General features: G+C 46.5%; 1 protein-coding gene across 5 annotated transcripts in view; it reads left to right on the top strand.

Annotated features, from left to right (window-relative positions):
* ZBTB7C (zinc finger and BTB domain containing 7C) overlaps nt 1–21,210 on the top strand; it is a 200,796-nt gene extending 179,586 nt beyond the window's left edge. For all 5 annotated transcript variants that reach the window (XM_044292640.1, XM_044292639.1, XM_044292636.1 and 2 more), the window contains exon 3: nt 18,613–21,210. In XM_044292640.1, coding sequence (XP_044148575.1) covers nt 18,613–19,234 — 622 coding nt within the window. In that variant the 3' untranslated portion in view covers nt 19,235–21,210. The remainder of the gene's footprint in view (nt 1–18,612) is intronic.
* Nucleotides 21,211–23,590: the final 2,380 nt, after the last annotated feature.

The following is a 23,590-nucleotide window of genomic DNA, read 5'->3' as shown; positions in this document are numbered from 1 at the left end:
GCTGTAGTTCACGCCCCCTGCCTTTAGATTGACAGTGCAGGACCCTCTGGTCTTGTGCTGAGATACGCGCCTGCGCACCCGTCAGGGGCGGATTGGCCATACACCTTACAGGGAAATTTCCCGGTGGGCCGAAGCCCAGGGGGCCGTCTGACTCCTCCTCACAGCCGGCCAGTGGACGTTTTTGGGGATGTATTTTGTGCTGACAGCTGTGTTTTGTGGTGTTCTGTGGTATTTGGCTCTGTTGCGGTGGTATAGTGCGCCACAATATGGTATTGCTGGCCCTGCCTTCCATCAATTTGGACCCAACTACAATACTGGGCCACTTTTAGGCCTCGTTCACACTTCAGTGTTTGGTCAGTGATTTCCATCAGTGATTTGTGAGCCAAAACCAGAAGTGGAGCCTCCACAGACATGAGGTAGAAGGGAAAGATCTGCTCCTGTTCTGTGTTTAGAGTTGCACCTGGTTTTGGCTCACAAATCACTGATGGAAATCACTGACCAAACACTGAAGTGTGAACGAGGCCTTAGTATTTTTTTTCCGGGGTCACTTTAGTATTTTTTCCAGGACCACTTTAAGTTCCCAGTCCGCCCCTGGCACCCGTGTCCAGAACGTCTTCGGCTTCATTCCCGACTTGTGAAGACGTATAGTGCGCCCGTGCTGTCACTTCTGGGTTGAGTGACCTGACGGCGCATGCACACTATACATCAAGTCGGGAATGAAGCCGAAGATGTGTGCAAAGTTTTTCAGGGGTCATGCGACCAAAGCGTGGCTTGAATCACCTACTGACTAAATTTTTATTTTTAATACATAAAACTTTTACTTTTATTGTTGATATTTAAAATTTTAACACTCTAAATTGATTTAAAAAATTTTTCAGAGCGAGCAGTGAGTACTGATATATATTCCTGTGTACCTCTGCTCAGAGTACACCACTGTGTAGGATAGCCCCTGATAATTTTCTCAGGGCTTCCCAAATTTCCTAAGCCTTTTCTGCAACTTTATATTTAGTTGCACATATATCTCTACTATGGAGACTCACAATGCCCATCTGATTCTAAAATCTAAGGTGTTCCTGCTTCCCTACATGTTTCGCCGACAAACTTCGGCGTCCTCAGGGGATATGCAGGTTTGCAGCTGAGGGGGCGGTCCCTAAGTTTTAAATGTTCGGTTTATGGGAGTCGGTTCGATGCGACCAATCCGGTCTTAGCTTTAACTAAATGGCATGGCTTTACGCCAATTATATTTACTTTCATTATCCACGTCACTTGGTGACGTATTCTCGGACACTCCCATATTCCCAACGTCACTTCCGACTCTGTCCGTAGCGTGAGCGAGCCTCCAATAGTGAAGAATCAAGTCTTCATTTAGTTCCGGTGCCGGGGTGTCTACGTCATTCGTCCTTTGCTGCTGACGTCCATCCTCGCATCGGGCGCTTGGGGATGACGTCTATTTACAATCATCGTCCTGTATTACACCTACGCATGCGCCGGTACTTAAAAAGTATTACCCGAAATTAATCATTTACTCGTTCTTGTATTTATACTGACATGTGTTCCTGGAAGAATTTTTAATCTATCTTGATGTCTTTGAGTCATAGATTGAATAATGTAAATCGGAATTCCTCCGATTTACATTATTCAATCTATGACTCAAAGACATCAAGATAGATTAAAAATTCTTCCAGGAACACATGTCAGTATAAATACAAGAACGAGTAAATGATTAATTTCGGGTAATACTTTTTAAGTACCGGCGCATGCGTAGGTGTAATACAGGACGATGATTGTAAATAGACGTCATCCCCAAGCGCCCGATGCGAGGATGGACGTCAGCAGCAAAGGACGAATGACGTAGACACCCCGGCACCGGAACTAAATGAAGACTTGATTCTTCACTATTGGAGGCTCGCTCACGCTACGGACAGAGTCGGAAGTGACGTTGGGAATATGGGAGTGTCCGAGAATACGTCACCAAGTGACGTGGATAATGAAAGTAAATATAATTGGCGTAAAGCCATGCCATTTAGTTAAAGCTAAGACCGGATTGGTCGCATCGAACCGACTCCCATAAACCGAACATTTAAAACTTAGGGACCGCCCCCTCAGCTGCAAACCTGCATATCCCCTGAGGACGCCGAAGTTTGTCGGCGAAACATGTAGGGAAGCAGGAACACCTTAGATTTTAGAATCAGATGGGCATTGTGAGTCTCCATAGTAGAGATATATGTGCAACTAAATATAAAGTTGCAGAAAAGGCTTAGGAAATTTGGGAAGCCCTGAGAAAATTATCAGGGGCTATCCTACACAGTGGTGTACACCGAGCAGAGGTACACAGGAATATATATCAGTACTCACTGCTCGCTCTGAAAATTTTTTAAATCAATTTAGAGTGTTAAAATTTTAAATATCAACAATAAAAGTAAAAGTTTTATGTATTAAAAATAAAAATTTAGTCAGTAGGTGATTCAAGCCACGCTTTGGTCGCATGACCCCTGAAAAACTTTGTTATATATTTAAACAGCGTGGCCACCCACTGTAGGACCTATTAGTCTGTTGCACACATGAAGATGTGTGCACACACCGTTCTGGACATTGGCGCGCAGGTGCTAGGATCTCAACGCTTGACCAGAGGGTCTAGTGTTGTCAATCAAAATTCAGGGGGTGTGAACTACAGCAGAGGGGCATCATTATGGAGCACCAGGGACGTCACTGGAGCGGTGCTCGAACCACATAAGCCCGCCCCCTGGTGCTCGAAAACTTCCTTCGCATATTTTTCAAAGTTCATTTTTCTCCATCACCGGACCACCGACAGCAGAAAGAAAGGTATTGTTTTTGTCAGCGTCATGAACCCTACCAACTACCAGGCATATAGCATATAAGGTAAATCCGGCTGCCGGAGCCTTTTTAGTGTCATATCTTAGTCCCAGCTGAAACAACCCCTATAAGACTACATCCACAGATAAGACTGTACGCAGCCTCCCCATCAATCCCTGCCCTCTGGGGAATGGGCCGTACTTACTCCATCTCTTCTAATTTTATGACATTTCTCTGTCCATTGACTCCCATTCATTGCAGCTGCCGTAAAGCGCACACCCTGCTGAACTGTCTACCCTCTTTAGTGGCCCCAATATGGCTGCCCCCAAGAAGTTTTTGAAAATGAAAAAATAACAGTATTAAAAAAAAATTATAATTCTCTTCTACAGACTTACATCTAATTACCGAAATTTTCTCTGTGCTCCATCCCCTCCCCCGCTCCTTAACGATCGGAACGCGCCGCAGTCGGGGCTGTTTGTTGTGCTCAGCTGCAGGAATCCGGTTATCATCTGTGTTGCTCACACAATGTCAGTTGTAACATGTTCTCCTTCTGTTCACAGCTATGTCCGTGTCTTATCTGGTGTCTTTCCAGCCAGGATGATGGTTCCCGTGCCAGAAACTGGCTGTGTAATAAAACATTACAGTGTGGAACACTTGGCCCAGCATCCTGATAGAAAGTCTCCAGCCTGGCCTGCGGATAGCACTCTATATATACTTATTACGCACATGTATACGAGATGCAGAAGGCACTGCGGTCACTGGTCCAGGCACAGCTCCCCCTGAGAACCTGTAGCAGCATGGGGTTTTATAAATGAGCCCACTTAACCCCTTAAGGACACGGCCCTATTTCACCTTAAGGACCAGGCCATTTTTTGCAAATCTGACCAGTGTCACTTTAAGTGCTGATAACTTTAAAACACTTTGACCTATCCAGCCATTCTGAGATAGTTTTTTCATCACATATTGTACTTCATGACACTGGTAAAATAAAGTAAAAAAAAATAATTTTTTTGCATAATAAAATACCTAATTTACCCAAAATTTTTAAAAATTAGCAAATTTCAAAGTTTCAGTTTCTCTACTTCTGTAATACATAGTAATACCCCCAAAAATTGTGATGACTTAACATTCCCCATATGTCTACTTCATGTTTGAATTATTTTGGGAATGATATTTTATTTTTTGGGGATGTTACAAGGCTTAGAAGTTTAGAAGCAAATCTTGAAATTTTTCAGACATTTACAAAAACCCAAATTTTAGGGACCACTACAGCTCTGAAGTTACTTTGCGAGGCTTACATAATAGAAACCGCCCAAAAATGACCCCATTCTATAAACTACACCCCTCAAGGTATTCAAAACTGATTTTACAAACTTCGTTAACCCTTTAGGTGTTGCACAAGAGTTATTGGCAAATGGGGATGAAATTTGAGAATTTAATTTTTTTGCCAAATGTATACAATTGTTTTTATTTATGTAAGTTTTATACAATAACTTCATTTTTAAAACCAAAACAGATGAGCACTGTTGCTATGGCCGGACCGCTGTATGGAAAGGGTTAAACGGCTGACATCGCATCAACAATGTCAGCCTTTTATACCAGGGTGCCAGCAATGTGCTGGCACCCTGGTATAACCCACTAGACGCCAACGATTATTCAAGGGGAGGCGGGTGGGGGATCGCGATCCCGCCTGCCGCACCGCCCGCCTCCCACAACGCCCCCACCGCCTGCGACACCCCCCCTGCACCACCCGCCGCCATCAAATCGTGCACATTTTCAACACATTTTGGTCCACAGTTATAAAGTGGAAGCTTTTGCCCCTGAAATGCTTAGAGTTCCTGCAGGCTCCAGGCTCAGGATGTGACCGCCATCCGTCACATTCAGCCTGCATCTTAGCTGTAGATCACAGACAGATAAAAGGACCCTGTTTTTCCTTCTGAGGTTTATCTGATAAAAAGTCTTATAGAAATCCCATTACTTCCAAAGGAATCCACCGATTGTCACAGTGACGAGTGGTGGTGGGGGCGGCAGTGAGCTCAGAACTTCTCTGAATGGGCTGCAATGTATGAAATCCCTGCACAAATCTTGGGTTACTGTATCATTGAGTTCAGTCTGCCTATGCTGTTCAGAAGCGTGGGCGGGCTGGGTGACAACCCCTGTGGGAGCTGAAATGGTGTCCATGTTGATAGTCACAAAAAAACAAGTCCTCCAAAATAATGGGTCAATGGCTGAAAGTGGAAGATTTGTAGCTACAAATATATAGGATTGTGAGATTGTGTATTGTAGATGGAGATGACTGAGATCTGCCACAGGGAAAATCAATTTGCCTCTCATCTTTAGTGAATCAAAGCGAATCAATTCTGCAGCTATTCTTCTATGTGCAGAACAGGAGGGAGAGCAAATGGGCGAATCAATCTGCTTGTCTACCACTGTTAGGGTACTTTCACACTTGCGGCAGAGGATTCCGGCAGGCAGTTCCGTCAATCCGGCGGATCTGTCTGACAAATGCATTGAAATACCGGATCCGTCTCTCCGGTGTCATCCCAAAAAACGGATCCGGTATTTATTTATTTTTTTGCATTTTTACAGTTCCGGATCCGTTTTGCCGGATTTACACTTAATGCCGGATCCGGCACTAATACAATGGAAATAAATGCCGGATCCGGCATTCCGGCAAGTGTTCAGGATTACTGGCCGGAGAAAAAACTGCAGCATGCTGCGATATTTTCTCCGGCCAAAAAACATAAGAGGGACTGAACTGATGCATCCTGAACGGATTGCTCTCCATTCAGAATGCATTAGGATAAAACTGATCAGTTATTTTCTGGTATTGAGCTCCTGCGACGGAACTCAACAATGGAAAAAAAAAACGCTAGTGTGAAAGTACCCTTAGTATAAACTTGTCTTATTAGAAATATATGTATAGTATATGATAGACAGATAGATATGATGCAGACTAAATTTGCTTACCGAAATTTATCTTTCCTTGACTCCAAAGGCAGCACAACACAAAGGGTTAATGTCTTGCTCCTCCCGTCTAGGACAGAAGATAAATCATTAGTAAATCAGACTAATTAACCCCTAGAAAGGAGGGCACACTCACTAGGTAGATGTGTTTTTTCCAAACAATGTCTTTTTCAGGGAGGGATATTTGTGCTGCCTTTGGACTCAAGGAAAGATACATTTCGGTAAGCAAAGTTAGACTTTCCTTATCGTCCTTCTGGCAGCAAAGCACAAAGGGATTTGGACAGCAGTATTAAACAAGTGGGGGGTGGGGGCGGTCGAAATCGCAGCCTTAATAATCACTTGTCTGTCAAAGGCTGAATCGCAAGCACCAGATACATCCAACTTATATTGTTTTGTAAAGGTGCATGGAGAAGACCATGTAGCGGCCCTGAATATTTGATCCAATGCTTTTTCCCTCTTTTCTCTGCCCAAGCGACTAACTGGACCGAGTTGAGTGTGCTGTAACTCCACCTGGTAACTAGAGTACTTGAAATCTAGAAGCAGACTTTAAAAGAATTCTTAATCCAAGCAGTGTAGACTTGCTGGTTTTCATACTTCTCTATAAACAGCTGGTCAGCCGTCCTGAAGGACCCTGGTTCTCCAATGACCAGTAGATGAAGCTTGTCTTGTTCCACTGATTGAGGATTCTGATAGATGAGTTCCTTAACTTACAGTCATGTCAGATGAGACCTTTTGTAGGACATCATAGGGCATCAACCTTAAAATCTGGTCTTCTTGATGTGCTTTCAGATATGGCCCATGATAGAGCTTGCAAAGTCTGACACTTTCTTGGCTCATGCAATGGCCAACAGAAATAAAACCTTCCAAGATACAAACCTTAGTGGTGCTTCTGTAAGAGGCTCAAATAGAGATTCAACCAGGTTCTTGAGGAGAACAGCCCGATCCTAGGCTGGAATAGGAGGCTTAACCAATTAATTTAAATTGAATAAAGAACGTAAAAAATAAAATAAAAATGAATGCACGAAGGCTCTATCTATGCAAGCAGTGGCAGCCGTGAAATGCACTCTCCCAGTGTTAGGTTATAACCCAAACTGGAAACCTTCCTGTAAAAAAAAAGTGTAAGGCTTCAGACAGAACAGGATTCTGCAAAGTTTCCACCACCACATCTTAAAAGCCCTTCTTCAGTCCTGAACCGTCAGATTCCAGGTTGTAAGCTGAAACATCTCCGGTGTGGACAGGGGCGTACCTAGAGCATTTGGCACCCGGGGCGAACCCTTTGTTTTCAATAATATTTATTACAAATTACACCCCCTCCCTCCCCACCTTAATTACACCCCCTCCCTTAATAACACCCCCCCTTAATTACACCCCCTCCCTCCCCACCTTAATTAAACCCCCCTTAATTACACGCACACCCCCTTAATTACACCCCCTCTCTTCTCCCCTTAATTACACCTCCTCCCTTAATTACACCCCCCCTTAATTACACACTCCTCCCCTTAATTACACCCCCTCCCTCCCCACCTTACCCCTCCCTTAATTACACACACACATCCCTTAATTACACCCCCCCCTTAATTACAAACCCCCACTTAATTACGCACACACACACCCCTTAATTACACAATTATTTACTCACATTTTGATGATGCCTCAGGCTCCGTCCGACCGCTGGTAATGGATCCTTCCGTAAATGACCCCCTCCTCCTGTAGTGAATGACCCCCTCCTCCTGTAGTGATGACCCCCTCCTCCTGTAGTAAATGACCCCCTCCTCCTGTAGTGAATGACCCCCTCCTCCTGTAGTGATGACCCCCTCCTCCTGTAGTAAATGACCCCCTCCTCCTGTAGTGAATGACCCCCTCCTCCTGTAGTAAATGACCCCCTCCTCCTGTAGTGAATGATCCCTCCTTCTGTAGTCACTATCCACCTACTCTTGTAGTGAATGACCCCCTTCTCCTGTAGTGAATGGTCGATCCCCTTCTCGGCCCCGCCCCCCGCCACCTCCTCCCCCTCCATTCCCAAGCTCCAGCCTGTAACACCCTGTCAGCGGCTGCCGGAGGCGACCCCGCCCCTTCTCCTACCTCCACCAATCAGCGCAGCTTCCCGGAGCATTCCGCCTCTGCTATTGGCTGGCTATATTAAGAAAGCCGGCACGCAGCGCTGACAAGACTCACAGAAGCCGGAGAACAGACGGGAGAGCGTCCGCCTGAGTGACCGCCACATCCCGCAGTGCTCCTCCCCGTCGCAGGGCGCTACAGCCACCATGCAGCAGTGGATGGAGGGGTGACTCCGTCATGGCACCCCCCTTGTGAGTGGCACCCGGGGCGGGCCGCCCCCCCCCCCCTTGGTACGCCACTGGGTGTGGATGCTGTAGGCCTGCTTGAATGAGAAGATCTGGCTGGACTGTATGTCCAATAATTTCCTCTGGAAAGTGGAAGCCAGTGAGGGATCATGCCCTCCTGGCCAGATGAGCACTGTTGCTATGGCCGAGACTCTTGTCTCATTTTCCTGAGCACTCAGGATATGAGGGGAAATGGAGGACAATTTTGATGAAAAACTCCTTCCCAACTGAAAGACAGGCCATCTATTCTGGTGGATCCACTTGATTCAGGGAGCAGAGTTTCTTGAGCTTTGTATTGGAGCCTCTCCCCATCTGCACACAATCTGTTAAAAAATACACAGTCGCTGAGACTTCAACTGTGACCTACTTAACAGATCCGCCTGAACATTCAGAACACCCTGAATGTGGAGGGCTGTCTACGGTTTGACATTCCACTGCCCAAGTCATAATTTGACTGTATTGACTGTTCCATGTATCAGAGCGAGCCCTGTGCCAATTGTTGATATGTCCTAAATGAAGATCTAGATATATTGCTCCCAGGTCTCTGATATTGGATCACAGACACATTTCTTGAGACTGCTGGTACTAACCTAGGGATAGGGCAGGGAAATGAATGAGGGAGAGGGGGAGGAGAGGGGACCACCGGACCCCCCCCCCCCCTTTTAACTCAACCAAATAAAAACTCCGACACCTCAGCTCTTTAACCAATCCTTTACTGGGTGATGATCGGCCACAGCAAAATTTTTTCTTTAACAAAAATGGTAACAAAACACCACCTCCTCCACAGACCATTCCTCCTATGCGGTGTACCACCCTGGATCCCCAGGGCGTACGTACGCCAGTCACTCTTCACCACGACTTGCTTTCCAAATGCCGCCTCCAGCTGGGACTTCCACTGTCCACCGAACCTCAAAAGAGAGAAACAGTGAACAAACCGCAACAAACTTTTTTCTTTTTTTTTTATAAATATATAAAATAAACCTGCTATAAAACAAACCCAACCACTAAAAAGGGGCGGGAGGGCGGGCAACTCGCTTACCCTGTCAAGAGGAAGTCCTCTCCCCTGCACTCCCCTATATATACCTCCCCTAAACCTCCTCCCACCGTCTCTCCCACTTTCCTTACACTCCACCTCCCACTTCCATTAACCCCTTCCTATCCTCCCTACCAAACACTACCCGGCCTATACTCCCCCAAACCAGGGAAACGTAAGGAGAGGGAAGAGGGGACCAACAGTCCCTCATCACCCTCCTTATCCTGTCGGGTGCTCTCCAGGAGACAATCTCCCCTGAACTCAAAGAATGTGGAAGTGTACTTTCTGACCAGAGTTATTGGAATGGCCAGTATAATCTGCCCTGTTCAGTATTTCTCGGATGAAACCATCAAGACAGTGCAGCGACCGGGTCAGCCGAGGCAACACGTGAGCTACGGTGGGCCGATGAGGGTAGTAGTAGTTTACTCACGGTTGGCAGAGCCTCTCTGGGCCGGCGTGCAGTGATGGGGAAGACAGCACTAAATCATCCGGGGCACTCTCCAGTAAAGGGATCACCAGCCAGATGGTAGTTGAGGTGCCCTTGATGGTATAGCTGTTTAGGGTGCTTTTGAGGCTGGGACCCTGGTGGTTCGTGACGCCAGCACTGTTGGGTACAAAGGTTGGTGGTGGAAAAGATCAGGAGTCGGTTGTAGTAAAACAGTTAAACAAAGAGGCATGTGGTAAAGGATAATTTTGCGCATTAATCCTCCGGCTGTGTTCAGGTACTTTTAGGTTCCTCCTGGTCACTGGTGCTTGTGAAGTCCATTTGCTAAATTTAGCTCCAACCTCCACTAGACTTTCTCTATAATCAGACGTAGACTCACTGGTCTGTGCTGTGCTGCTATAATACTGTTCTCTATACTCCCTTAGCCTGGCCAGAGCCAAGGGGCTAAAATAGCAGCTACATTGTGGACTAGGCCTGTTCTGCTCCTCCATTAACTTCCTTTCTTCTACTCTCCTGTTCTCTTTTTTTCTACACTACTTAGACACACCCTCAGCGCCACCTAGGGGCAAATAAATGTAATAACACCCTCCTCTAAAACAGCCTGTTATAAGGAATTTACAGATTGCACAGATAAGCATGTACAAAAGTTTGAAGTGCCCACGACCATCACTGAGTAGGACACTGCAACAGGTCTTCCCGAGTTTCTGGCTTGATCACCACAAGGTGAACCAGACCTGATAAACATTGGTTTCTTCCTGAAACAATGCTGGTTTGCAATGTACACCAATGCCCATGTTACGGCTTCTATTGAAGAGGTCAGGAAAGTATATATTTGTAGACAAAGCGGCTGCCTGGCCTGATCTGATAGCGATCTTGACTAGCGACAGGAGCGGCAGTTGCATGAGAAGGGAGGGGAGGGGGAGTTGCACAGAAGTTGCTGGGGGAGCCCTATTCCAATATTTGCTGTGGGGCCCAGTTATTACTAGTTACTTCACTGGGTCCTGACTGGCACTTAGTGATGGTACCTTAGATCTCACATAAACCTAGATTTCTGGATCTTCTCCTTTGAGAGCTTAGGCAACCAGTTTGTGGAGTCTAACTGGAAGCTAAGGGCTGAGTTAGTGCCACAACCAAGTTAGTAAAACCACCAGGCAATGATGAGAAACCAAAGGCCAGTGAATTGAAGACGAGAAACCCCGGTGAGTGATGGCCATAAAATCGTCCTGCTGGGGAATATTGATAACAAACAGAAATTCACCTAGTGAATTTCTTCTGAGAAGGTATTTGTTTAGACACATCAGATCTAGCCACCATCTTACCTGTGGCTTTGGCACTGAATCAATTCTTGAAAAGACCCCAGAAATTTCCTGGGCAAGAGGTCAAGATTTTCCTGTGAAGTCCTACTTGGAGAGCCTGAACACTTTGAATTTACTCTTCTCTATCTGACCCTTCTGAGCCCCTCTTAGGGGATCTTTGGAATTAAAATATCAAGAATGAAACTAGACCTAGAGGTATATTGTGGAAAGGAGACCCCTCTGTAACAACGATTGATTCTAAATAGCATTAATTGGTGAGGAACAAAATGGCACTAACAGAATGTCCCTCTCCACAGAGTGTCTTTGCTGACCACATGAACTCAGAGGCACATTCAGGGTCCATACACACGAAAGTATTTTTTCTTTCCGACATGTCCCGCGACTGGCAGATCTCATGCGGACCCATTATTACAGTAGGACTGTGGGACACAGTGTGCCGTCCACATACATTCTGCCACCCCGAAAAGAGATGGAAAATGTCCCACCCTTGTCCGTATTGCAGACGAGAATGGGCATTACCATCATAGGGTAGGATGTTCACGGCGGCATCGGTGTCCTACGGATCCGCAACCTGTGATCCGCCAAATCGGATATGGTTCTGTGAATGGACTCCCAAACTTAGTGACTATGCGGGACTTCATTGGAAGTAATCCCTAGGTCACTAGGAGACTGAAGCCAAAAACGCTTTGCACACTGCCGTAGACACGGAATTACTATGTTTCAGCAGGAAACAATCTTTCTGACCATAGGGTCTCCGACAGGGAATAACCGACTGCCAGAAAAGTCTTTCCAGCCAGGCTGGCCACTTGGATATTACCTTAGGAAGGTTCCTCTGCAGGATCTGTAACACACTGCTATAATCTAGCTCCCACATAATGTTCGGGTCCATTCACACGTCCGTAAGTGTTTTGCGGATCTGCAAATTGTGGTTCCACAAAACACGGACACTGGCAATGTGCATTCCGCAATTTGCGGACCGCACATCGCCGGCACTATAATAGAAAATGCCTAATCTTGTCCGCAATTGTGGACAAGAATAGGACAGGTTCTATTTTTTTGTGGAAATGGAAGCACGGATGCGGAAGTGCGGATCCGTAAATGCGGAGGCGGACAGCACATTCCGGCCCCATTGAAAATGAAAGGTCTGCAAGCAGCGTTTTGGTGTCTGCCTCCAAAGCGGAATGGTGACGGAATGGAGGCAAACTGATGCAGATGCATTATGAGCGCATCCTTTTCCATTCAGAATGCATTAAGGGCAAAACTGATCCGTTTTGAACCTCTTGTGAGAGCCCTGAACGGATCTCACAAACGGAAAACCAAAACGCCAGTGTGAAAGTAGCTTTAGCGAGGTCTTATAGATATATGAGCAGAAAGGACCTGAGTGAAAGCTTCTGACCACCGAGAAGTAAACCATTCCACAACCTCTGCACCATGTCTGCCCTGGAGACCTTAGCTGGGAGGTAATGGTGCACACATCTCCTACTTTGTCCACAGTTGGTGCACACACCTCCTACTTTGTCCACAGTTGGTGCACACACCTCCTACTTTGTCCACAGTTGGTGCACACACCTCCTACTTTGTCCACAGTTGGTGCACACACCTCCTACTTTGTCCACAGTTGGTGCACACACCTCCTACTTTGTCCACAGTTGGTGCACACACCTCCTACTTTGTCCACAGTTGGTGCACACACCTCCTACTTTGTCCACAGTTGGTGCACACACCTCCTACTTTGTCCACAGTTGGTGCACACACCTCCTACTTTGTCCACAGTTGGTGCACACACCTCCTACTTTGTCCACAGTTGGTGCACACACTAATATTTATGGCTTTATGGGATTCTTTGCAGAGTTTTGTAATTGTAACATATTAGTTTGCTCACACATACATACAAGCTACATATGACCCATTCCAGGACTCAGGACCTGCTGTGATTCCGCTGCTGCAGTAAGGTCTCGCACTGTGCAGAGCCACAGATGCAGCTGAGCGTACTCCTCTGATAACACATGGCAGTTATCTCATACCATTTTGTGACAAACTATTTATTGAAATACATTGAAAGTCAGTTAACCTCTTGTGCCATTTTTTACATAACATGTTACCCATCAAGATCAGCTCATACCTGTATACTTCTACTCCAAAATGGCTCCCGAGATGGAGACACTGCCTGCAGGCCTGAAGGTAATAACAGTGCTTGTAACCAGCACTTCTCACAGGGACTCACCCTGAAACATACATAGATAGTTTGCAGGGAACACCCGCTGCATATGAGAAACTCATTTATCCCATGGAACACCCGATGGGAAAAAAATAAACCCTGGAAAGCACTTTCAGATCAGTCATGTCATGCAGCTAATTCTGGAGCAACCCTCCAGCTCTATAACATGCATATAGCCAGGGCCGCCATCAGGGGGGTACAGCCAATACCCCAGTAAGGGGCCCTGACCCTGGGGGGGGCCCAGCCAGTTCCAATAAAAAAATAAAAAAAAATGTTGTTTCCCCCCCCCCCCTCCCATTTGTCAGTGACTTGAGTTGAACTTTATTGCATCGCTAGAGGGGGGCAATTGATTATTCCTTGCTAGTGATGTCCGGTTCATGAACGAATCGTTCATTTGAATCGATTCAGTTCACTGAACCGGAGGAGTCGATTCCTCTGACTGAGCAGATCCGTGTGAAACAGCTCAGTCACAGCACACAATAGCAGAGCCGCTGGCAGCAGGGAGGGGAGGGGCTCGGGAGGAGTGTAATCTGATCCTAGAGTGGAAGCTGCTTCTGCCAGCCCCTCCCCTCCCCGCCCACTAACCAATCAGAGCTGAGTCAGTGAGTCCCAGCACACACTAGCAGAGCCGCTGGCAGCAGGGAGGGGAGGGGCTCGGGAGGAGTGTAATCTGATCCTAGAGTGGAAGCTGCTTCTGCCAGCCCCTCCCCTCCCCGCCCACCAACCAATCAGAGCTGAGTCAGTGAGTCACAGCACACAATAGCAGAGCCGCTGGCAGCAGGGAGGGGAGGGGCTCGGGAGGAGTGTAATCTGATCCTAGAGTGGAAGCTGCTTCTGCCAGCCCCTCCCCTCCCCGCCCACCAACCAATCAGAGCTGAGGCAAGGCAAGCACTAGCAGCTCTGAGTCTGAGTCACTGACACAAGTACAGGGAGTCTAAGAATCGAATGAGTCTCTACAGGTTAAAAGAATCTAAAGATCCGACTTAGTTAGAGACTCATTCGATTCTTTGAGTTAAAAGAGCCGTGAGTCACTAGAACAGTTTACACTGAGGCTGTCGGATGATGCTTTTGCAGCAGTGATGAGGTTAAGGGACAGGAGCAGAGAGATAAGAGAAGTGACAGATGACTGTGAAGACCACCCGATCTGTTGCTCAGAAGCCATGAGATTGTAAGGCTACTTTCACACTAGCGGCATGACGGATCCAACAGGCTGTTCACCCTGTCGGATCCGTCCTGCCGTTATTTCACCGGACTGCAGCTCCGTCCCCATTGACTATAATGGGGACGGGGGGCGGAGCTCCGGCGCAGCACGGCAGTGCATGGCAAAAGGCCGCCGGACTAAAAGTCCTGCATATCCAACTTTTTAGTCCGGCGGCCTCTCACAGCGAACTGCCATACTGCGCCGGAGCTCCACCCCCGTCCCCATTATAGTCAAAGGGGACGGAGCAGCAGCAGGACGGATCCGACAGGGTGACAATCTCTCTTCAGGTTTATTAGAAAATCGTGCACAGATTGCACACTAGTTATTTTCCTGAGTGATGTCTGTGTGGACTGTGGGGACTATTTTATTATCAGCCAGTGTTACTGTTATCACCTTATCACATACAGTTTTCCCTGTGCATTCACTTAGTTGTACTGCTGTCACTGTGGGTAACAATGCATTGCATGCCCAGCACGGCTCCTGAGTCCTCATGTCCGCTTCCCTTCATTACTGACCCACTCAGTCAGAGCTCAGACAATGCACCAAGAGCCGACTCAGCGAGTCAGCAAGTGAATCCAAGCATCCGCACCACCTAAGCTCTTCAGTCAGTAGACTCAGCAAATGAACCGAAGATCTGATTCATGAATCAGTTCATTTGAATGAGCTGATTCAAATGAACCGATTGATCTGAAAGATCCGAACTTCCTATCTCTATTCCTTGCCCGACCCCCCCCCCCCCCCCCCGCTCCGCTGATTCCCGTATTATACCTGGTATACCGGCTCCGGCTGCATTCCCCTTTAAAAGGCTCTGAGCCGCTGCGCAGAGGAATGTAGCTGCGCAGTGGCAGGTGACATCAGACGCTGCCGCTGTCCGCTGCCTGCTGCCGCCTCATGCCATGACGCCGCCTTCAGATTAGCGCGCCGCAGCCCGCCTGCCTGCTGCAAGCAGCGTTTTGGTGTCCGCCTCCATAGCAGAATGGAGGCGGAACAGAGCCAAACGGATGCATTCTGAGCGGATCCTTTTCCATTCTGAATGCATTGGGGAAAAACTGATCTGTTTGGGGCTGCTTGTAAGATCCCTGAAACAGATCTCACAGGCGGACGCAGAAACGGCAGTGTGACAGTAGCCTGTGCCGGATACTGAGCTGAGCGATTTCAAAGGCTCCAAATTATTTATTTTTATATTGATCCTTATGTTGTCTACTTGGCTCGGCAGCTCCATGTTGTGTGGTCTTTGCTCGGGGGTAAAATGCAAAGCTGTTTTCTGGATTATCCCACAGGGCCAGGATCCTCCATCACTTATTGTTATTAACCCCTCCCTTGCCAGCCCACCCAGCTCTATTTAGCTTTGTGTTCTGCTTTGAAAAAAATGTTTAGGCCATGAAGGGGTCAATTAAGTGTTGGAGGGGGTGGGGTGTGTTATTGTGCATATTGTGTTTGGGATCCATTTAACAAGTTTGACCAGTTGGGTTTGAGAGTGGTTGAGTGTCATCCACAGATCCCCATAACAGTGTGTCATCCACAGATCCCCCATAACAGTGTGTCATCCACAGATCCCCATAACAGTGCCATCCACAGATCCCCCATAACAGTGTATCATCCACAGATCCCCCATAACAGTGTGTCATCCACAGATCCCCATAACAGTGTGTCATCCACAGATCCCCCATAAAAGTGTCATCCACAGATCCCCCATAAAAGTGTCATCCACAGATCTCCCATAAACAGTGTCATCCACAGATCCCCCATAACTGTGTCGTCATCCACAGATCCCCCATAACTGTGTTCGTCATCCACAGATCCCCCATAACTGTGTTCGTCATCCACAGATCCCCCATAACAGTGTTCGTCATCCACAGATCCCCCATAACAGTGTTCGTCATCCACAGATCCCATAACAGTGTTCGTCATCCACAAATCCCCCATAACAGTGTTCGTCATCCACAAATCCCCCATAACAGTGTGTCATCCACAGATCCCCCATAATAGTGTGTCATCCACAGATTCCCCCCATAACAGTGTGTCATCCACAGATTCCCCCCATAACAGTGTGTCATCCACAGATTCCCCCCATAACAGTGTGTCATCCACAGATTCCCCCCATAACAGTGTGTCATCCACAGATTCCCCCCATAACAGTGTGTCATCCACAGATTCCACCCATAACAGTGTTCGTCATCCACAGATCCCCATAACAGTGTTCGTCATCCACAAATCCCCCATAACAGTGTGTCATCCACAGATCCTCCATAATAGTGTGTCATCCACAGATTCCCCCATAATAGTGTGTCATCCACAGATTCCCCCCATAACAGTGTGTCATCCACAGATTCCCCCCATAACAGTGTGTCATCCACAGATTCCCCCCATAACAGTGTGTCATCCACAGATTCCCCATAACAGTGTGTCATCCACAGATTCCCCCCATAACAGTGTGTCATCCACAGATTCCCCCCATAACTGTGTGTCATCCACAGATTCCCCCCATAACAGTGTGTCATCCACAGATTCCCCCCATAACAGTGTGTCATCCACAGATTCCCCCCATAACAGTGTGTCATCCACAGATCCCCCATAACAGTGTCATCCACAGATTCCCCCCATAACAGTGTGTCATCCACAGATACCCCATAACAGTGTCATCCACAAATCCCCCATAACAGTGTGTCATCCACAGATCCTCCATAATAGTGTGTCATCCACAGATTCCCCCCATAATAGTGTGTCATCCACAGATTCCCCCCCATAACAGTGTGTCATCCACAGATTCCCCCCATAACAGTGTGTCATCCACAGATTCCCCCCATAACAGTGTGTCATCCACAGATTCCCCCCATAACAGTGTGTCATCCACAGATTCCCCCATAACAGTGTGTCATCCACAGATTCCCCCCATAACAGTGTGTCATCCACAGATTCCCCCCATAACAGTGTGTCATCCACAGATTCCCCCCATAACTGTGTGTCATCCACAGATTCCCCCCATAACAGTGTGTCATCCACAGATTCCCCCCATAACAGTGTGTCATCCACAGATCCCCCATAACAGTGTCATCCACAGATTCCCCCCATAACAGTGTGTCATCCACAGATACCCCATAACAGTAAGTCATCCACAGATCCCCCCATAACACTGTAACAGTAAACCTTGTGCTTTTAAGGTGTTTTTTCTTAAATGTGCCAGGGGAAGATTGCTAGGGCAGATTAGAACAGGTAGTGCAGTTAGTGTTAGTGGAGGGTCTTGCTTAAAAGAGTCTACCTGGTCGTGGTAGCAGGCTTCATATTATTTGGTCAAAAAATAATTCCTTACTGAAATTGCTGATGATCATTTTTTACTGTCTTTGTAGTTGTAAAAAAATAATGAAATTGGGGGTAGGTCCTTGGGGGTGGAGGGGAGGTGGAGTCAGGACGGATTCTAAAGGGGCGGGGTAGGAGGGGGGGCCCAGGCCTTGAGCTGTGTAAGGGGCCCCAAAATTTCTGATGGCAGCCCTGCATATAGCTCTGGACACTCACACAACCATACTGACCTTCACAGCAGCAGGAGCCTCTGTATGGACTCATGCACACAGCCGTTGTTGTTTTGCAGTCCGTTTTTCACGGATCCGTTGTTCAGTATCTGAGGGTTTTTTCCCTCTGATTTAAGTCCTCTTCCGTTCCGTTATTGCACAAAGCATATCCGTATGGTTTCCGTATTTGATCCGTTTTTTGCGGATCGTATACAGAAACAGTAACTTTTTAATCACCAAACACATGAGCAATATGAGCTGGGCATAGCATTTCTACAGTATGGATCCGCAAAATACGGATGACATACGGAAGTGTTCCGTGTGCGTTCTGTTTTTTTTTGCAGACCCATTGACTTAAATGGGGCCTCGGACAATAATAGGATATGCACTACTTTTTTGTGGAACGGCCATGCGGACAAACGGAGCGCACAAGGAGTAACTTCTGTATTTTCTACAGCCCCATTGAAGTTAATGGGTCCGGGAAAAAAACGGACCGGAAGCGGAAAGAAAATACGGAAACACACATCTACCTAGTGGGTGTGCCCTCCTTTATAGGGGGGTTAATTAGTCTGATGTACTAATGATTTATCTTCTGTCCTAGGCGGGAGGAGCAAGACATTAACCCTTTGTGTTGTGCTGCCTGAAGGACGATAAGGAAAGATAGATATGAGATAGATAGATAGATAGATAGATACAGTATTATAGATAGAATTGGAATTGTATGGCATGTGTTTATCAAGTAATTAAACATAAATATCTTATTCTTTCAGGCAGGACAAGCTGAAGATCCATATGCGGAAACATACCGGGGAGCGGCCATATTTGTGCATCCACTGCAACGCTAAATTTGTCCATAACTATGACCTCAAGAACCACATGCGCATCCACACAGGGATCCGGCCCTACCAGTGCGAGTTTTGCTACAAAAGCTTCACCAGGTCCGATCACCTCCACCGTCACATCAAGAGGCAGAGCTGTCGAATGTCCAGGCCCAGAAGAGGCAGGAAGCCAGCCTACTGGAGAACCTCCAGTCTACTGTTTGCCCGCAACAACCGTCCGGAAGACGAGGCCTTTGTCATGGTGCCGCCAAGCCTGGAGAGTGGCGGTAACCACAGGGCCAATGGGACTATCGGTGTACCAGGGCCTAGCCCAAAACATCTACTTGAAGAACCTAAAAACATTCTAAATTTGCAAGACTTGGACAAACAATATGAGGACTCTCAACTGAAGCTGCTGGAGAGAACGCGTTTGGAGGCGGACAGACATAGCGGACTGTACACGTTTTCTTTGGCACACAATGAGAATATCTCCCCTCAGCCGTTTTTTGTCGGCGCCGGTGACCCTTGGAATATGACTTTGAATCATGCTCCACTTTCTGATCCTAGTAACTAGAACCAAAGTATTGGCTTTGAGGGGTCCCCACTTCATGGAGGCAGCCATGTTGTGGGCTGTACCAATGACATGCACTTCCTGATTGGCTGCACTCTCTCTGGACACAATCAATGGCTGCCAAAACCATTGACCGGGTGGCCGCTCCACATCTATGAACTGACATGCACGCTGCTCCACCCCTTGTAGATGACTTTTTCTTTTTTCCATGAGATCTTTACAACTTTATGGATATTGACGGTCGACGAATCATTCCAAAGAAGCACAGACACCATATATATGTATAGTGTGACTATATGTATATAGGAGTATAATGTCCATTTATGCATGTCAACTTTTTCTTCTAGTAAACTTTTTGACATTAGCTGAAGACCCAGGGTCGTTATTCAAGTGCTCTGGAGAGGCGATTTTTTTTTTTTTTTGTAAAATTGGGTAGGGTGTTAACTAGTCAAAGGACTTCACACAATGGGGCACATTTATAAAAGATGTGGAGTAGAAAATTATGCAAATGTATAAAGCACCTGTCAGCAGGATGCACCCTAGGCACAGTGAATGATGGGGTTTATCCTGCTGATTAAAATGATACCTGTCTTATGAAAATCGGTTGTGACGTTCCTGAGAACAAAAGACTTTTGAGGGCTTCAGTGCATTGAATAAGCTGAGGTGCACTGAAGGGGCTTAGCCCCACCCGGGGTGCACTGAAGGGGCTTAGCCCCACCCTGGGTGCACTGAAGGGGCTTAGCCCCACCCTGGGTGCACTGAAGGCCTAATTTGCATAAAGAACAAAAGTCTTTTTTTTTCTCAGGAACGCCACAACCGATTTTCACAAGACAGGTGTCATTTTAATCAGCAGGATCAACCCGATCAGGCAATATGTCTAATTTTATAGAGCACCCATGTCTGATCTTATAGAGCACCCATTTTATAGCTGATGGGTGTTTTTTAAGTATGATCTGCCACCATTTTTACATGTTTTCTGTAATAGCCAGTAGTGTAACTTGAAGCTTTTGGACCCCAATGCAAATGTTTAAGGGCCCTCCTTACCACCTACCAAGGGCCATTTACAATACTGGTGACTTCTTATGTGTCTTTTGGGCCCCTTAAGCTCAGGGCCACTCAGCATACTTACCACCATTGTAGTTGGTAAATTCAAGTCATGTAAGCCCTGACCCAGGTACGCCCCAGGCCCACTGGAAACACCCAATTGTGAGTGGGACTTATACAAGGGACTGCCTCCAAAAAATATAGGACAGTCCCTGCAAATTTGGGTCTATTGGCCACTATTCCTCTGCAACCTCTATGCGTGAGCCCCAATACAAAATCGGGACCCCACCTAGCATGACCCAGGATTTAAGTGTGACTGCTACCCTTGCACGCCCTATAGCTACAGCCCTGGTCCTACAACTCCTGAATGTCTTTGTTGCCCATAGCAACTAATCACAGAGTAGCTTTCATTTTCTTGGAGCACTATTAGAAATGAAAGCTGCTCTATGATTGGTCGCTATGGGCAACAAAGACAGCTCTCCTTTTGGACGGTTTCATAAGTCTCTCCCAGTTTCCACTACCCTGACTCACTGCTGCCCCCTAGTGATATCATCATCATGTCATATGACTATGATGGCCAATCGCGTCACAGCCCTGTGCAACGTTTCTTGCTTTGGATGAGGGTTGCCCTCCAATATATAGCACTGGTGTCAAATTCACTTCATAACTTATGCCATTTTGGGAAATTTGGTGCAGAACCAGAAAAAAAATGAATAAAAGCTACTTTTTATAAAAGTGTCTCGTAGGCTGATCCTGTGTGAACTCTGGATGATACAGTCCTATCAAATACACACTGGTCATAAATGGCACTCTATTTGGGTTAATTGGGGTAAGGAGGGGGGCTGACTCAATTTCTAGGGATTCCTGCTTTATTTCTGCCAACCCTTAGGCCTCCTTCACACGGGCGTTGCGGGAAAAGGTGCGGGTGCGTTGCGGGAACATGCATGATTTTTCCGCGCGAGTGCAAAACATTGTAATGCGTTTTGCACACGCGTGAGAAAAATTTGCATGTTTGGTACACAAACCCGAACTTCTTCACAGAAGTTCGGGCTTGGGATCGGTGTTCTGTAGATTGTAATATTTTCCCTTATAACATGATTATAAGGGAAAATAATAGCATTCTGAATACAGAATGCATAGTACAATAGGGCTGGAGGGGTTAAAAAATAAATAAAATGTAACTCACCTTAATACACTTGCTTGCGCAGCCCGGCTTCTCTTCTTTGCTGTGTACAGGAAAAGGACCTGTGGTGACGTCACTCTGGTCATCACATGGTCCATCACATGATCCTTTACCATGGTGATGGACCATGTAATGACCGGAGTGACGTCACCACAGGTCCTTTTCCTGTATACAGCAAAAAAGAAGACAGAAGAGAAGCCGGGCTGCGCGAGCAAGTGGATTAAGGTGAGTTAAATTTTTTTTACATTTTTTTTAACCCCTCCAGCGCTTTTGTACTATGCATTCTGTATTCAGAATGCTATTATTTTCCCTTATAACCATGTTATAAGGGAAAATAATAAAGATCGGGTCCCCATCCCGATCGTCACCTAGCAACCGTGCGTAAAAATCGCACCGCATCCGCACTTGCCTGCGGATGCTTGGGATTTTCACGCAGCCCCATTGACTTCTATGGGTCCTGCGTTGCGTGAAAAACGCACAAAATAGAGCTTGCTGCGATTTTCACGCAACGCACAAGTGATGCGCGAAAATCACTGCTCATGTGCACAGCCCCATAGAAATAAATGGGTCCTGATTCAGTGCGGGTGCAATGCGTTCAACTCACGCATTGCACCTGCGTGGAAAACTTGCCCGTGTGAAAGGGGCCTTATGGTAGCAAAACTGTCATTAACAAACAGATGTACTGCAGAGACTTTTAAGGAGTAACTCCGCTTTTAACTGAAAAGTGAGGCAACTTTCAAAATCTCCTATGCAGATTTCAAAATCTCCTTTCAGCTCCTATGCAGACTTAAAGTGTACCTGAGTTTAAAAAAAAAGGTTTGCATGATGGCTGTGCTTCTTTGTACAATCATAACCGTGATAGTTATGTTTGGGCTTCTCTAATGTTTTTTCAGTGATATTATTCCCCTCTTCAGCTGCACAGCTAGATGCATTTCACTCAGAAGCAGGGGGTGTCTCCCTTCTGTGGAATCTGCCAGCACTGTACTGCTGTGACATTCATTCCCTTACTTCTCACTATGTTTGGAGCTCACAGAACAGATAAGGAAGGGGAGATCACACTTACAGCAGTTCTTCTATCAGGTTCAGGATCTCAGCTAGATCTGACACCCCCCCCCTCCCCCCACTTCCTCTCAGCCTCTCTGTTACTAGGGATGAATCTTGCCTGACAACAGGCAGTGAACAGCAACTTAGATGAAAGTGTGGTAGATGCAGGCATAATTTTTTTTTATGAATTAATTTAGAAATTTGCACCATTTTCTATTACATAGAATAAATTGTGTGAAAGTACAGTGGGAGAGATTTATCCAACTGGTGTAAAGTAGAAATGGCTTAGTTGCCCATAGCAACCAATCAGATTCCACCTTTCATTTTTCAAAGTTCCATTGAAAAATGAAAGAAGGAATCTGATTGGTTGCTATGGGCAACTAAGCCATTTATACTCTACACCAGTTTGATAAATCTCCCGCAGTGACTCTAAAAGTATCCATGGTAACAGACAACAACTAAACCCTATGTAGTCATACGGCCCGCTTCACTGTGGGGTTGCACCCTAAAGCTGGCCGTTGGCGGAATATTCATTTGGTCGACACCTATCCTCCCAACTTCCACATACGCATGTAAAGGGCAGATCGGAGAAGGCCGCTGCCAGACACCTGATTAGAAATCCGAAATGCCCGCCCCTTCTTTCCTATGACATCTGCTGTCGGGAGGAAGTTGGGACATTTCCATACAAAGTATGGTTGTCAGATCAATCTAATGTGTAGGGGACATATAGAAGGGAGGGTGGCAGCAGGATCATATGACACATACATTATTGGTTGTCTGTTACCATGGAGATGAATAGATCTGCATGTTTGCTGTGAGCACAGAATTCTAGGAAAGATTTGCTTCATTATAAATTGTAGATGAACTGGAGGATTTTTTTTTTTAAATGGTGGTGAAGGTGGACATTGCCTTTAAAACAATATAAAATTCTGAGTGTATTTATAGATGCTTTGCTTGACATATTTGGTACACTTATTCTCCATTCACCTTCAAAGCTGCTTCAGAAATTCTGCTGGTTGCCCTTGGAAACAGGCTGTAGCCAATCAGCATTCCACACAGTCATGTGACCTAAGCAGTGTAATGATCAG

Source organism: Bufo gargarizans, chromosome 1, assembly GCF_014858855.1.
Source record: "Bufo gargarizans isolate SCDJY-AF-19 chromosome 1, ASM1485885v1, whole genome shotgun sequence".
Classification (NCBI taxonomy): domain Eukaryota; kingdom Metazoa; phylum Chordata; class Amphibia; order Anura; family Bufonidae; genus Bufo; species Bufo gargarizans.
The sequence above is the reverse complement of the archived record's forward strand: the minus strand, read 5'-3'. Positions and strand labels throughout refer to the sequence as shown.